The 16,090-nt window shown below is 43.6% G+C and overlaps 2 protein-coding genes across 2 annotated transcripts in view; both read right to left on the reverse strand.

The window, feature by feature from the left end:
• The window catches only part of LOC138637290 (synaptophysin-like), a 9,036-nt gene extending 1,505 nt beyond the window's left edge, over positions 1-7,531 (reverse strand). The window contains exons 1-8 of the mRNA XM_069725842.1: positions 7,438-7,531; positions 5,346-5,411; positions 3,713-3,837; positions 3,413-3,611; positions 3,114-3,305; positions 2,364-2,561; positions 1,419-1,487; positions 1-1,191 (exon numbers count right to left, since the gene is read on the reverse strand). The exon at positions 1-1,191 is cut by the window's left edge and continues 1,505 nt beyond it. Of these exons, the coding sequence (XP_069581943.1) occupies positions 1,434-1,487; positions 2,364-2,561; positions 3,114-3,305; positions 3,413-3,611; positions 3,713-3,837; positions 5,346-5,411; positions 7,438-7,455 (852 nt within the window). The 5' untranslated portion in view covers positions 7,456-7,531 and the 3' untranslated portion in view covers positions 1-1,191; positions 1,419-1,433. The remainder of the gene's footprint in view (positions 1,192-1,418; positions 1,488-2,363; positions 2,562-3,113; positions 3,306-3,412; positions 3,612-3,712; positions 3,838-5,345; positions 5,412-7,437) is intronic.
• Positions 7,532-8,904: 1,373 nt separating this feature from the next.
• On the reverse strand, positions 8,905-12,009 carry tsr2 (TSR2 ribosome maturation factor). Its single transcript, XM_069725846.1, has 5 exons — positions 11,930-12,009; positions 11,522-11,612; positions 11,195-11,286; positions 9,748-9,894; positions 8,905-9,403 (listed from the first exon to the last, which is right to left on the reverse strand). The coding sequence occupies exons 1-5, from the start codon at positions 12,005-12,007 to the stop codon at positions 9,287-9,289; spliced, it is 525 nt and encodes a 174-aa protein (XP_069581947.1). The 5' UTR covers positions 12,008-12,009; the 3' UTR covers positions 8,905-9,286.
• Positions 12,010-16,090: the final 4,081 nt, after the last annotated feature.

Here is a 16,090-nt window from a genome sequence, read left to right on the forward strand (position 1 = left end):
AAGCAGCACAGTTCCTCATGCATTTTATTTTTCTTTGTGATTCAGTGTCATTATTCGTTGTTTTTTTTGTTGTTTAATAATGCAAATATCAGTCGACAGTCAGTGAGCCATTTAGCGTTATCTGCTAATATCATTATTATGAACACAAAATGAAACGTAGCCACGGCAACCACAGAAGATTTAACTGTTTAATTGGGTTTTATTTCGGGAACTTTCATCGCAGCTCAGCCGGCTAACAGTCGTGAAGCTAAGCTAAGCTTTTACGACACGGTTTATTTTAAATGAACAAAAATGTGAAGACGTCACGTATCACAAGTTCTAGTGCGAAGTGACGGGTCGTCTTTTTGTTATATTTTTACATTTCTGTGAATTAGGGTTTTTAGGCATTTTATTACGTTTTCTTTTTCATTTACGTCGTACACGATAAAACGCATTTGCTAACATGATGGACTCTCACTTTTGATTGAATTGAAACTTTTCTGCGTGTGTCGTATTTTTCGATGGAATTACGGTCACATGTTTATAAGTGTGAGTCTCGTAATTATTTATTCAGACGGACGTTTTTTTTCTGCAGCAGGAATGTATCAGACGGCAGAACGAAGCCTCCGCTGAGCCCGTTAATTTACAAAAAACAAAAAAACGGTGCAAACTGTAAATGACCGGGAGCCATTTTGGATCCAGTTTCCACCTGGTTCTGTTGATGTGGGAGGCGGGGCATATAACCGGGGGGCGGGGCATATAACGGGGGGGGGGGCATATAACAGGGGGGGCGGGGGTTATTATTAGGTTCAATAGGATACGGGAATAATTAATTCAGTCTATAATATATATATCTGTTCAGGGTGATATCTTTACAACACAAACATACATTCTCTCCACAGATTATGTGCTTTAATATGAAGAACTCTGACCAACGTCTTCGTGACGCTTCAGAGGTTTTTCGATCCGTCGCTGTTTTCCTTGATGCTTTTTTTGGTGGTTTGTGCGAATTTTTATATTTTGATTTGTATATTTATAACTCTCCTTATTTTTTAATCATTTACACATCGATTCTTTATAGCGAACATCTAAAACCCTTCCCTCCCTCCCTCCCTCCCCCCCGTGCCCGTTAATTTCACATACAGACACACAGGAGTGTTGTATTGTGGGTAGGTTGCAGGCGACCCACTGCTGGTTCACTCCGACGCTTCCCTGTGAAGGAAAAGACAAAACAATATAAACGCCGATTATGATTTATGGTAAAATTCTCTAATAAAACCTGTTGGTCATATTATTAATGTTTAAATCGGAGACTTAGATAAATAACATTTGTTTTTTTAAGTTTAAAATAAAACTATAGGAAATACGAGTGATTCACGTGGACATCAGAAGAATTTTAAAGGCGTTTAAAGAACATTTTCGACGCCTCAGGGACTCACCCACTTCCTGTCAGCTCACATCTGATTGGAGAAGGAGGTGGGCGCCGCCTGCTGGCCGCTCTCTGCATCCTGGAGGAGAAAACGGAAACATTCAGGTACTCCAGGAGGGTCCTATTTTTTTAATTATCAATTCATCTGCCGATTGTTTTCTCGATCGATGGATTTTATTCGTTTTGTCTGTAAAATGTCAGAAAATAGTAAAAAAAAAAAAAAAAGTTAGATTTTAGACACCACCTGAACCGCGTCGCCATGGCAACAGGGTTTTCCCAATGCACCATGTGGTTCTGTGCTGCAATGGATAGTGTGTTGGACTTCTAGTTGATAGTTGAACACCAAAAGAAGTGATTCAAAGGTTGTGGGTTCGAGTCCCACCGGAGTTGATCTTTATTTGTTATGATCTTTGAATTGATGCAAATTGTCTTGGAGAAGTAAAGAATCTGTAGTGGAAATCACCGCGTGAGCTCAGGAACAGTTGGATGTTTCTCTGCTCCAGTTTCAGGTCCACGGTGACATCACAAATGTTCACATTACCAGCGGTCACGATAATGTGTGGAACTCAGGTACAATCTGAATACTTCCTCATGAAGGTTTCCTCGGTCTCTAAACTTTTTGACTGCACCTCGTAAAATAAATGTGAGATTTCCTTGGTGCCATCTCGGGGCGTTGCTGGAGTTCCCAAAGGTAGACTGGTGTCTTTTGAACTCTTTAGACGCAGTTCCCTCTGTGTTTCCAGCTAGATGAAACACGTCCTGGTTCCTGGTTGGGATCTGTTTTATAAGTTAATAAAATTCCCAGATTTGCAAAGCTAAGAGTCTAAAAACAACATTTAAATATGTATATAGAGAACTTAAAGAAATGTAATCATGTTTTAACCTAAATTTAACCAGCCAATCACAGCCCTCCTGCTAAGCTCCTCCCCTCAGATTTCATGGTTTGTCAGTTCACCTGGTTGTATCCTTGCTGGTTGTAGTCGGGTTGGTAGCCTCCCTGGTTGCTGGCATACGGATCCTGTTCATACGCATCTGGGGCAACAGGTTTGTCCTGAGGAGGCGGAGCCCGCATGAAGGGAGCGATGATGCCCGTCTCCTTAAAGACGAACCAGAGGTTTCCCACCCACAGGATCAGGTTAATGAAACCGAACGCCTGCGAGAGGAGGCAACGAAGGTTAATATTTGACAAATATCTTTTTGTCATCTTAAAAAAAGAAGCCAAAGTTCTCAAATGATACAGAAGTGCTTTAAAGTGTAATACCACTGAGGGCCACTAGGGGCTGGCTCAAAAAAAAACCACAAAAAAAACTCCAGTAGAATCCCATTGAAAAAGCATCAACTTCTCTCCTGAAATACAAAATCTATAAATGTATTCCACAAGTCATTATGGTGTCATTATCCTCGAACACAGGCAGGTTTTTAAGGGGGGGGGCGGGGCTGTTTGATTGACATGCCTGTGGTGCAGTCAGGTTTTCGACCTGAAAAACAATGTCAACCTCGGGAAGTCAGATGGGTTTTTTTTGTGAGCTACGTGAGATAGCCATTTTTAACGTTATCTGCTGAAAACGACGCATAATGTACAAATAATTGTCCAACTCCTCCCCAACTCGCCCAAATATGGTCACGTCTGCCCACCCCCTCTTCCCCAGTGTCCGTAAATGTCCCCTCACGACGACGGTACCTCGGCCTCGGGTGAGAGTCTTACCACGGAGGTGTTGAGTCCGGACATGACCGGGTCGTGGACTTCGCGGCAGTTTTTCTCTTCGACGTTGCAGGCGGAGATCATCGTGATCACTCTGTCCGGGTCGGTCGCCGTCTTCACGTCGGACAGACCTTTGGCCCAGGCCGCCGAACTCACCAGCCACATGAAGGCGAACACGGCCGTCACTCCCAGGTCCTGAAAAAAACACACACACGGTGTGAGGTGCGTCGCAATGGCGTCAGGGGGATGGGGGCGGGGGGGCGGGAGGTGGGGGGGGGCGGGAGGGGGCAGCCCAGACTTACGATCAGCGGGCCCTTGTTGTTCTCCTTGTACTTTTCGAACAAGAAGACGTAGACGCCGAGAGCCGCGGTGGAGTAGAGGAAGGCGAAGACGCCGATGGTGACGAAGAATTCGGACGAGGAGGAGTAGTCGCCGACCAGGAAGAGGCGCTCCTTGTCTTCGCCCTTACAGGTGGGGGCGTCGAAGTACACCTGGTGGAGTCTGACGGAGGGAAGAGTTCAAAGGTCGGGGTCAAGTGACGGCGAGAGAGGAAAAACTCGGGAGGATTTCCCGGTGGAAGAGGTCGGTTTGGACGTTCTGACCTGAACGGATACTCGAACTCCACCTCCAGATTCAAGTCGCTGTCGTTCGGGTTCTGACAGTGCACCGACATCCGGAACATCCCGGAGTAACTGCCGCAGGTGGAGAAGGCAAAGATGGCGAAGAACTCGGAGGAAAAAAGGAGCAACGAAAAATCGTAAGTAACAACTTCGGATATTACTGAAAGGATAATCCCGGTTAATGTGTTTGTCGTGGCCTCGATGGGGTCGTGCTGATGTCGGCAAAATTGAAACTGCTGCCTGTAAAAAATGAGGTTTGTCGGAAAGCGTTTTCCGCACTGATAGATTATTTTTTTTTAGTACGACTCCTCGTTTCCCTGAATCTGTACAACGCAGCAGACACATTAATGGAAACGCAGCAGATCGAAACAAAGCGCAATGATCCTTTAACATGGAAACACCTGATGGCGACTTTAAGCCCTGGAATCTTTTCCCGGGGCAAACGGGGGCGGATCAAAATGAGGCTTTCGATTTGACGCGAATCCAATCAACTTCAAAGAAATCTCTGAATTTGGACCACAGTGTTTGGTTTTTATCGGGTCTCTTGCAGGACATTAGAAATAGTTGGATCTTCAAGCACTTAAAAATGTTTTAATTTTGATTTATTTTTTCACTTGGAAAAAGGAAGTGCTCTACGACTACGGTAGGTTGTATTGTTTATTAGGTTGAGGATCCTCTGACATCATTCAGACCGAGTACAGTTGACCTTTGACCCGTACAACACAGCATCCTCAGTAAAAAGCCTCCAGCTTTCGATGAACCGCGGCCTTAAAATAGTTTAAATTCTATCTTTTTTTGGGTGCAGTTCTGTTGAAGCGGAGGTGTCGGCTCCTGCAGGACGATGACTCATCATCGCGTCTATCTTCAGAAGCAAACCCACAACCCCTCTGCTGTGCAACGTATCCCAGCGGTCGCTGGCAGTATTAAACGAAAAACAAAATATCCCCAGTTTTTTTTCCAGAAGTCTGTAAAACGGTTGAATTTCTTTCTATCACGATGGTTTCATCATTATTGGATCACAACGGTTGTGATGTCACAACTCCAGCTGCGAGTTCAGATTGTCCCGGAGACGTTGTCCTGACTTCCTAAAATGTCCACAAATGTCCATCCCTCTGTGATGTGTCCCCACTTTCACCAAATGTTCCCATTCTGCTAATATGTCCTCACGAGGTCTTAAAAAAAACAACCTGCTTTGGTCCCCACAAGGATGGATAAACAAGTAGTCACACACATTGGCAAGTACGTATTGAACAGTCTGACTGCGACCATCTGCTCGCCATGTTTGTGTGTGTGCGTTTTAATACCACACAGCTGAAGTTGTGACATCACTTCCTGTCTAACCTCTGCTAGGACAGAGACTAAAGGTTGGACGGTCTAAAATTAGGATTTACTCCGAAGGAAGTATTTTAATGGTCTGTTGTTCGGTTGAAGTCGTTAATCGCGGTTGTGTGTGAGTTACTCAGCGTTGTTGTTCAGATAGAAAATGGGTTGCGTGTCGCGGTTTCCGTGTTGTTTGCGGTTGTTTGCGGTTGTTTGCGGTTGTTTGCGGTTGTTTGCGGTTGTTTGCGGTTGTTTGCGGTTGTTTGCGGTGCAGGTGTCGGTGTGATGAACTCACCCATTCTAGGACCTTAATGAAGCCCAGAGGAACCTTCATCACCCGGAACTGGCCCACGGCCACCAGCTGCAGACAGACACACACAAAACAGTCCTTTATTTTCCCGCCAAAAAGCCCCGATGAACCGCGGCGGACGCACCGGCGACCTGCCGTTCAGATGCGGGTTCAACCGGGCGTCGGAGGCGACAACGTTAGTGCAGCTCAAGTGAACGCAAACACACCGAGTCGGCCTCGGCGCCGAGCGGGCACGCGATCACGTTTCTCGGTAACAACATGTCGTCATAGCAACGTTAAATTTAGGTATTTTACGGACATTTTTTTAAATGTTTTCGGAAATCGATTCGGGTTATTAAAACCACAGTTTAGGGATCGTCCTCGAAGAAAAACAACGGCGTCGGTCGTTTCAGCAAACGACACGAAAAAAAACACGTATGCTCATGTTCTGGTGACCTCTAGTGGTCGGAGGGATCATGACCGCAGCAGAGGAGGTCGGGGCGGATAGAGGGGTCAAACAGACAGAAGGACAGAGACAGACGGACACACGGACACAGACAGAAGGACAGAGACAGACAGAAGGACAGTGAGACAGACAGGCAGACAGACAGAAGGACAGAGAGACAGACAGGCAGACGGAAGGACAGTGAGACAGACAGACAGACAGACAGAAGGACAGTGAGACAGACAGGCAGGCGGACAGACAGCATCGCATCCTGTTTTCAAACAAACAGATCAATATTGGACTCAAATTTCCGTCTGTTTCTCTCCGTCGACGTCGTGTTCAGGTTTCACGAGTTTCTGTTTCCGTCGGTGAAACCAGAGTCCATAAAAAAATGATCAATAAACAAATCGGAGGACTGTAAATGTGCTGACGATGAAATATTAAACACGTTTGAACATTTTAGGCTTTTTTTCTTTTTTCTTTTATTTTGAAAACAAACCATCAGACACATTTGAGCTCGTTCTACCGCAGCGCTGTACTTCACCGTTTTAATGAGGCTTCGACTAACGATTCATTTCTGATCAATCAATAAGTTCATCAATCAAAGAGGAAGATGAGTGAAGGCGACGCCCAAAAAAAAAGGTTTGATAAGAGACACTGGATTATTTTTACAAGTTTGTGCTTAAAAAACAATAAACAAATAAATAATTCTCCAAAATTGTGCTGATGACTCTTCTGACCCCCCCCCCCCCAGCCGCCACTTACATGCAGCTGATCAATCAATCAGCTGATCAATCAATCAGCTGATCAATCAAACAAACAGACTCCTTGAACTTCAGCTTTTTTGTTTGTTGAACATTTAAACAGATGTGATTGTTTCTCTGTTGGTCTCCATCTTATAGCTGCTGAAGAGGAGGAAGAGGAGGTAGAGGAGGAGGAGGAGGAGCTGAACCCGGGTGAACCTGCTTTAAACCGGGTTAAATAACACGGATCAGTTGGGCTGGAAATCATCGAGAGCCCGTCGGACCGGTTGTTCCCGCAGCATCCCTCCTCCTCCTCCTCATCCCTTCTCCTCCTCCTCCTCATCCCTCCTCCTCCTCCTCCGGCTGCCATTTTACAACCACATACACACTCAGTAGGATTTCATTTCCTCACTCGCGAATACGAGGTTGTTGAAATATTAATTTCTGGCTTTTACGGTGTTGTTGTTTTTTAAAATTATTATTATTTCGGTCCTCCTGCAGCGCGGGAAGAAATAAAACCCAGAAAAAAAGAAAAAAACCACAACATCCCGCAGTCCCCCCCCCCATCCCCCCATCCCTCCATCCCCCACAAACACACGCACACTGATCTTGAAGAATCAATCAGCTGCGTCTCTGAAATATCGATCCCGTGTCACACACACACACACACACACACACACACACACACACACACACACACACACACACACACACACACACACACACAGAGATGCTTTTACACCCAGAGAGACTAACACAACCCCCCCTCCCTCCCCCCGCCCCGAAACGCCACACGAACACACCCCAAAAAACCGGGACCACAAGATCATAAACGGAGATAAACTTGAACCGAACCGGTGAAATTAAAATAAAAAATAAAAACCGGATGATGGGTTGAAGTGTTTGGTACCTTGTTTACGACGTCCATCCTGCCGCCTGTCGAGAGGAGAGAGAGGAGATGGAGGGAGGGAGGGAGGGAGCAGGAGTTGGGGTGTGGGGGGAAGGGGGAGGGGGAAGGGGGGCGCTCACGTCATCTTTTTATTTTGTATTTAATTTATTCTGAAGCTTCGGCGGCTTTTTAAAACAAACAGGAGACGAGGCGACGATCAACAAAATAAATAAGCAGAAATAAACAAAATAAAAAATTAATTCGTGAGATTAAAACTGAACTATGGAAGGGGGGTGGAGGCGGGGGGTGGAGGCGGGGGGCGGGTTCTGCTTCATCATGGTAGTAGGAGGTTGTGACGCGGGATGATGATGATGATGAAGATGATGAAGATGGTTTCACGTGACGTTCAAATCAGATCTGTAAACAAGTCTCTGGATTTCAAATGAATTCATTAAAAGGAGATTTAAATTTGAGGCTAGAGAACTTTTATGAAACATGAATATAAAACAACTGAAGATGATGGACATCCCTTCGTGATTGGTTGAAATCCAAATCCATAAATATAAGATTTCTTCTCCTTTTGCATGTATAAAACGAGGATTAACTTTGAAGGACAAACAAATGAAACATATTGTGAACAACATAATAATCATAACCAAATATTAATATACATAAATGTGGATTTGCTAAATCCTCTCCATTTGGTATTTTATTTTTTTGTATGTTCTAAATAAAGTGTAAAAAAAAACCAATGTCTTTGGATCTGACGAGTTTTCTCTGAGTAAATGTGTGTGTATAATAATAATAATAATAATAATAATATATTTGTATTATTATAATTGTGTAAATAACACGTCACTGCAACAAACTACAACAAAAATGAAACATATATTTCCCCTTCCACTTCCTCACCTGTCCTCCCGCCTCTTCCTCTTGTGTTGACGGTTCAACAGTGAAAAGATGAAAATTAATTTTCCTCGCTGATGTTGTTTATTAATCCGTTAAATGAAAGAGGAAAACGTGTTGGTTATAAAGTAAAACAAGGAAATATTACATTTTGCAATAAATTATACTTTTATTAGAGCTCTTACATTATTTTCAGTTGTGTTGACTTGGTTTTAAATATTTAGTCCACCGACAATGAGGGAAGGTAAATATTAGGTACACATCACATCACACCTCCACCCGTGAAGAAGAGCACGTTTGGAAGTCCTTCCGGTCTCAGTGGAGCTGCTGCAGTGACTTCAGGCAGCCAGCAGGGGGAGCTCCGACCACATCACTCCTTCAGTCACTTCTGCTCTCCTCTCTTGACGTTGGGAGTTTGGAGGTTTTTTTACTTTATGGTGTGAAGAGTGTGAAAGGTCCAAAATAAACGACATCCTATAGTGTGATTTTTTTAATTTTTTTTTTCATATTTTAGACGACATTACTTTTTGTTCATATTTTGAACAGACTGCATTAAAATAAGTTGCGACATGACAAACAACAAGATGTTAAATATGTTTAATATAAAACAAAGTGAATCCGGTGTAACAACGTTGTCCTTTTCTGTCTCTGTCCTCATTTCTCAGTCGGCGTCTCCGAGGACGTCGAGCCAGCCGACCGCGTCGTCCCGTTGGGACATTTTCACTCTGGGAAGCGTGCGGAGGCCGAAGTTCAGCTTCCATTTAAGAAGTCTCATCCTGAAGGTCAAAGGTCAACTGCTTCAGTTTCTGAGTTCTCCTGCTCCTGCTCCAGCTCCTGCTCCAGCTCCAGCTCCTGCTCCAGCTCCAGCTCCTGCTCCAGCTCCAGCTCCAGCTCCTGCTCCTGCTCCAGCTCCTGCTCCTGCTGCAGCTCCTGCTCCAGCTCCTGTTGCAGCTCCTGCTCCTCCTCACTTCTTTTTCCTGACTACCGTCCAGCCGTCCTCTTCATCCTGAGACGGAGGAGGAGGAGGAGGAGGAGGCTGCGTCCTGTTGACCGATGGACTGGCGGCTTCACACTCCATCACCTGAACACACGGACAGAAATAAAATGAGGCTGCATTCATCCGTCAGACAAACTTACCTGTAAGCTCCGCCCACCCAGGTGAGCCGGAGGACGATAAACGTCCATATGAACGCCCGTTTGGCGATTACGCAACTTTTCTGTGATTTTTTTTTTCGTTTATTATTTATCCTTTAATTGGCGACGTCTTTAAATAAAGCATCAACATGCAGAGATCACGTGACGCACCTGAGCGTGAACCGACCAATCACAGCCCTGCATGTGTGTGTGTGTGTGTGTGTGTGTGTGTGTGTGTGTGTGTGTGTGTGTGTGTGTGTGTGTGTGTGTGTGTGTGTGTGTGAGGCGTACCTGCGTCTCGTCGTCTCTCTCCTCGTCGGGCGCCGTGACCTTTGCCCTCTGGCTCTTGTTGCTGGTCAGCTTGTTGATGGTTTGTTTGAGCTGCTGCAGCGCCCCCTGCTGCCACTGAGCAAACATCTGCAGCAGACTGAGGGACACCTGCACACACAAATACACACACACACACACACACACACACACACACACACACACACACACACATTGGAGTAAGAACATTATTAACAAATAATAAAGGTGTTAAATTCTGCTTCACGAGGGTGAAGTTACTTTTTCCACAAAACAATATCACATTTATTAATATTAGTGATGAATAATTGATATCTGAAAAACAAACTGAACATCTAAAGAACTACTTTTTTTAATTTGGATTAAAAACCGAGTGATTTTATCTTCAACGGTCGACATGATGTTGAATGTTCACGAGTTTCCTCAGAACTAGAAAAAAAAAGTCTTTAAACTGAAGGAGTCAAAGATTTCAATCAGCTGATGTCAGAATTATCAAAACAATAGGAAACACAGGAAGTTAATTCTGCTACCAAAATAAAAGGGCGTCGTTACTTTGTTCGTCAACTTTATTGATATTTTTGTTAAATAAACAGTATTTTGTGTTTCAGATCTGTAGATGTTTTCAAAGAGGATCAAATGTTAGTTTATAATAAATATGAACACAAAAAAATAAATCCAATAAATATGATGAGATTTTTTTTTTTAAACCCTGAACTGAAACTTTAATGTAGTTTTAATATTTTAGTTTTCTCTGAATGACCTTTAAGTGTGTCTGTGTGTCTGTGTGTGTGTGTGTGTGTGTGTGTGTGTGTGTGTGTGTGTGTGTGTCTGTCTGTGTGTGTGTGTGTGTGTGTGTGTGTGTGTGTGTGTGTGTGTGTGTGTGTGTGTGTGTGTGTGTGTGTGTCTGTGTGTCTCTCTGTGTGTGTGTGTGTGTGTGTGTGTGTGTGTGTGTGTGTGTGTGTGTGTGTGTGTGTGTGTCTGTGTGTGTGTGTGTGTGTGTGTGTGTGTGTGTGTGTGTGTGTGTGTGTGTGTGTGTGTGTGTGTGTGTGTGTCTGTGTGTGTGTGTGTGTGTGTGTGTGTGTGTGTGTGTGTGTGTGTGTGTGTGTGTGTGTGTGTGTCTGTGTGTGTGTGTGTGTGTGTGTGTGTGTGTGTGTGTGTGTGTGTGTGTGTGTGTGTGTGTGTGTGTGTGTGTGTGTGTGTGTGTGTGTGTGTGTGTGTGTGTGTGTGTGTGTGTGTGTGTGTGTGTGTGTGTGTGTGTGTGTGTGTGTGTGTGTGTGTGTGTGTGTGTGTGTGTGTGTGTGTGTGTGTGTGTGTGTGTGTGTGTGTGTGTGTGTGTGTGTGTGTGTGTGTGTGTGTGTGTGTGTGTGTGTGTGTGTGTGTGTGTGTGTGTCTCTGTGTGTGTGTGTGTGTGTGTGTGTGTGTGTGTGTGTACCTGAGGTAAACTCCCATCATCCACCACGGTATCAAACTCCTGATCCATCAGTTGGCCGATGAAGTCCTCGACTTCACACTGCTGCAGATCAGCTGGACGGACACACACACACACACACACACACACACACACACACACACACACACACACACACACACACACACACACACACACACACACACACACACACACACACACACACACACACACACACACACACACACGTCAACAACAACCTCAAACGGAAACAAAGCTGCTCCTTCAAAATAAAACACTGATTTTAAAGGGCGTTCCGCTCGCTGCTTCCTCGTTACCGTGGTTACCTACCGTTGTCATGGAAGTACTGCTGGACCACGCCCACCATCCAGTCCGCTTTCTGCGGACCGAACACGCCCCCGAACCCGTTATCCACCGCGATCTGAGCTCAAACCACAGAAGAAGAAACTCAGAAAACAGGCAGCTGATCAGCTGATTCACTTCAAAGTGAAGTTAAACATCCTGAACACAAAGTTTCTGAACTTCAAGAGTCTCTGTGTCCATTTAAAAACAGCTGATCGATCACCATGACAACACGACACTTGAATCTGGAAGAGGAGGAAACGTGGAGCTGTTAGCATTAGCTATGTTAGCTTCACGCCGTGAGACCCGCAGCGACTCGATCACGTCCCCCGTCCACGTGTGTCTGTCCGCCGAGCCGTAACCCCGCCGCGTCGGACGCCGGGTTCCGGTTCTTACCTGCAGAACGGGCCAGCTGTGAAGCACCGCTCGGACTCCCTCCGCGAAGAGCTCACGTGAAGCCGCGGCGGCCGCCATGTTGGATCTGACAGACCGAACGAGTCGAGCGAAGAAACGCAAATCAGACGGAAGCAGCTGATCCGGATCAAACTACACGGAGGAACGTCTCTGAGGAGGTTCAGTGAGTTCCGTTTGAGTTCAAATTGAACTGAATATTAAAATAATGTGCATGTTTGGATTTTAGTTTCAGTTTTAGTTAAAACTCTTTAATTCACTGAATTCACAGAAAGTGACCCACAAATGACTTCTGGGTCACTTTCTGCTATAGTGTGACTTTTTTTTTCATAATTTGGATGACATGCTATAGTATGATTTTTCATAAAGAGTCATGATAAAGGGGGGTTGTATGTGGCAGCAGTGCTAACCACTGCACCACCAATCCTTCCAGTAGATGGTCTGTATTATGACAAATCTTTGGCTCAATGCAACCAAACTTGCCGCAGACATTCTTTGGATAGTAGATATACATGTTTTCAAGGAGGTCTGCAGTGATATTAACTATCTTCCTCTAATGTGTTGTGAATGCAAAACTTTTTCAATTTCTCCAAACGTTTGAACTTCACTAAAAGTTGAATCACCATCAACAGCTGGAATCTGAACCATTAATATCAACCTTGGTGAAGTAGAATCTTTTACCTGTTGAGTTAACCAGACTGTCGGCTGAGTCTCTGGAAGCTCTGAGTGACGTTCTCCTGCCACGACTGATTCTGCAGCGCCGAAGATAGTCCTGCGGTCTACGACTCTATATAGTATATAGTATATAATATATAGTATATAGTATGTATATCATATAGTATAGTCAGGGCGATGCGGCTAAGTTTGATGTTTGTCTGTGACACAGGAAGTTGATGTTTCAGGTCAAACGATGCTCCAAACCTCATGAAACTTGCGTCAGGCACCAACTTTCATGAGTTTTTGAAGATGTTAAAGACGCCAAAAAAATACAATTGTTTTTTTAAGAAGAATAAGGAACGAGATCGAGAAAAAAATTAAAACTGCAAGAGGGAATAAGCGGACCTTCGCATGCTGCACGTCGGGGATCCGGAGGCCCCGACCCGCTGGATCCCCGACGACGGCCCGCATGCCACTGCTTGCAATTTTAATTCTAATTATTCTTTATTTTATTTTCTGTTTTCTTTTCTTTCTGTTGATTTTTATTTTATCACCATATAAAAGATTCAAATTAACTAAATCTTTTAAAAAGTGGAAATATTTTCAGTCCACTGGTCTTTTTAGTTTGTGTAGTTTCTCTAATCAGCCTACAGGGGGCAGCAGGGCAACACAAATCTACTGGTATAACACAAACCTGCCATTATTATGATTATTATTTTAATAATAATCATAATAATGATTATTATTATATGGTTTCTACATTTACTTGCATCTAAAGTCTTCAGACATTTCACACAAGATTGTTTAATGATTAAATTGATGTTGATCTGCTAATTGATGTTTACTGATTTAATCGCTTTTTTTGTGACTCATCGTATTTTTTTCTTCTGATGAAAATCAATAAAAATATAAAATATTTGATAATTTATTAAAATAAAATAAAAATCTATCAGAACCAGAAACATGAAGCGGATCAGATGAAAACACAAAAAAACTTGACTCGTCTTTGAAAACGTTTTATTGATGAGAAATCAGAAACAGAAACGATAACTTTTTTTTTTCATTTGCAGTGCAGAAACGACGACTCACATAAATACACAGTAAATATACAAAACAGCTCGGCGGACAAAAGTGTGCGGACGGGTGAACGTGATGTCGGTGTGTTTCAGCTGCTGGAAAAACACAAACAAAAAACCACACAATTATTTTTAACAAAAACTGTAAAATCATGAGCGATATGGCAGCTCAAAAGATCCAAGAATACAATTTAAATCGAATTTAGAAATCCTGTCCATTTTTTATTTAATCTTTTGTTCTTGTCACACAAAAAAAATCAACAAAAATAGCAGCGTGACTCAGAAAAACCATTAAAACAGGCAAAAATATAAGTTTATGGCATTAAAAGGTTAAAAGGTGTCGCTCATTTATCATTTAAAAAAAACCTTAAAAGTGTGCATATAATCACCTAATAATATCTTAGAATATTTCAATAATGACATTTTAATACATCAATTCAATTATTATTATTAAAGTAGAAAATAAGGTGATTTTGTCAAAATATTAAATGTTCAGTATTATAAAACAGGAAGTAAAATCCTCTCTGATTCAATTTGTTCATCAACAATAAATAAAAACAGTGATGTCGTTCGATGTTTGCCGTCCACATGCCTTTCCCCAAACACATTAAATCATGAGTCACGGACAGAAAAAGTGAAGGTTGAATCCTGTCTTTGTGCCTCCGAGCCAGGCAGCACTCTGACGACTCAAAGGAGTCTTTCTGTCCCTCTGAGGACCCTCTTATTGTGGAAAAAAACTTCCTGCTGGCCCCTTTTCTTTTCAAAATAAAAGCTCACTTCGATGGGATTTAGCTGCAGGACTGTAAATCCTCCGCCTGCTCTCATTGTTCTTCTTCTGTTGTGTTTCTTCTTCTTTTCCACATTTCCAACACCCCGCATCTTTTATCTGCGAGTCCTTTTCATGTGTGTGTGTTTCCGATTATTTCACCACAGCAGGCGGAGCTGCGTGAATTTTAAATCTGAACATGTTGAATCTTCAGAAAAACAACAACTGGATGTTTAGTACCTGAATCGTGTCTCTGAATTCTAAAAAGATGAAAAAACACTTCATGGCTTCAGTCAGTGGACATTTTAAAAGACAAGAATTGAAAACACACAAACATGCGAAATCGTCCTTTTTTTTTTAGTAAAACTGCAGCTCACTGGATCTGGATCAGATCTGATCCTGGACCGGGTCTGTGAGGATCGTACTAATATTTCCTCACCTGCTCCTTCTGAAATATTAAAATCCCGTCTGAACGAGACTGAAGAAGAAAAAAATTTAAAAAAGCGCTTTGACATGAGAGAATAAATAAATGAGGAGGTTTAAAAGCAGTGAAGGAGCTGCAGCTTGTAGGACGAGGCTGTGAATCCAGAACCGACCCGGTTTCTCACGTTCCACAAGATGCCGGAGACGCTGAGCTGTGATTGGCTGCGTGTGTCTGACCCCGCCCATGCAAGCTGTGATTGGCTCCCGGGTCTGACCCCGCCCGTGCTGAGCTGTGATTGGCTCCCGGGTCTGACCCCGCCCGCGCTGAGCTGTGATTACCTCCATTGCCTGAGGCCCCACACTGATTTAGGTTTCATTTACATCGTTGTCTGTTGACGACTTCACCTCTGACTAATCAAATAGGACCCGTTACCATGGTAACAACACACCTGAGCCACAAGTATAAATAAATTTGTTGAATTCGTAAATTTAAAAAAATCAAATCAAATCGAATGTGGTCGTGACCAGTCACTGATTCTGATGATCCATAACTCGCAGAAATAGAACATTAGGTTATCGATACTGTTGTTACCATGGCAACAGGTGACCAGGCTGTGAAATTTACCGTGGCAACAGGTGGTAGAAAGCTGCTTGTTGTTTTTACTTAAGGGGCGAAACCATCCCATCGCTCTGCTCCGGACTCCGTGCACCGACAGAGCTTCCTGCGGTTAATGACATCATTGTCCGGAGCTCTGATTCTCTCTGCTGATTGGCCCTCTGCTGTCATGTGACCAGACAGCTGAAATGGCTCTTTGTCATCCCCTTACTCCAACTGACAGGTGGCAGAGCCAATCAGGACAAGCGATGAGGAGGTGACGTGTAAACAGGTGGACAGAGACATCACAGTCAGGTGACAGACAGGTGACAGTCAGGTGACAGTCAGGTGACAGACAGAACAGGATAATGAAAAAAGCTGCAGCTGAAGAAATTTGCTCTTATTTTGGTAGTTATGGCCATCCTTCCTCTTGCTATCAGGCAACACACTTCCACTTGGCAACCAATGAACTATCACCTAGCAACCGTTAAGCAACCAACACACTTCCACCTGGCAACCAGTGAACTACCAAAGAAAAATATTGCCTAGCAACCAACAAACCACCTGGCAACCCCTGGAATTTTAATTGAAACTAAATTAATCACGGTGATTGCAAGATCGCGACTTCC

The sequence above is a fragment of the Brachyistius frenatus genome, unplaced genomic scaffold (assembly GCF_029030835.1).
Source record: "Brachyistius frenatus isolate BFR_SWC_R1_liver_20210118 unplaced genomic scaffold, ASM2903083v1 Contig_453, whole genome shotgun sequence".
NCBI classification, from domain to species: Eukaryota; Metazoa; Chordata; class Actinopteri; family Embiotocidae; genus Brachyistius; species Brachyistius frenatus.

Coding starts and splice junctions, on each gene's coding strand:
- tsr2 (XM_069725846.1), bottom strand. CDS start 12,007: ATGGCGGCCGCCGCGGCTTCACGTGAGCTCTTCGCGGAGGGAGTCCGA. Junction 11,287..11,521: donor GCAGTACTTCCATGACAACG/GTAGGTAACCAC, acceptor GTGTCCGTCCAG/CTGATCTGCAGCAGTGTGAA. Junction 9,895..11,194: donor ATGATGGGAGTTTACCTCAG/GTACACACACAC, acceptor TTGTGTGTGCAG/GTGTCCCTCAGTCTGCTGCA.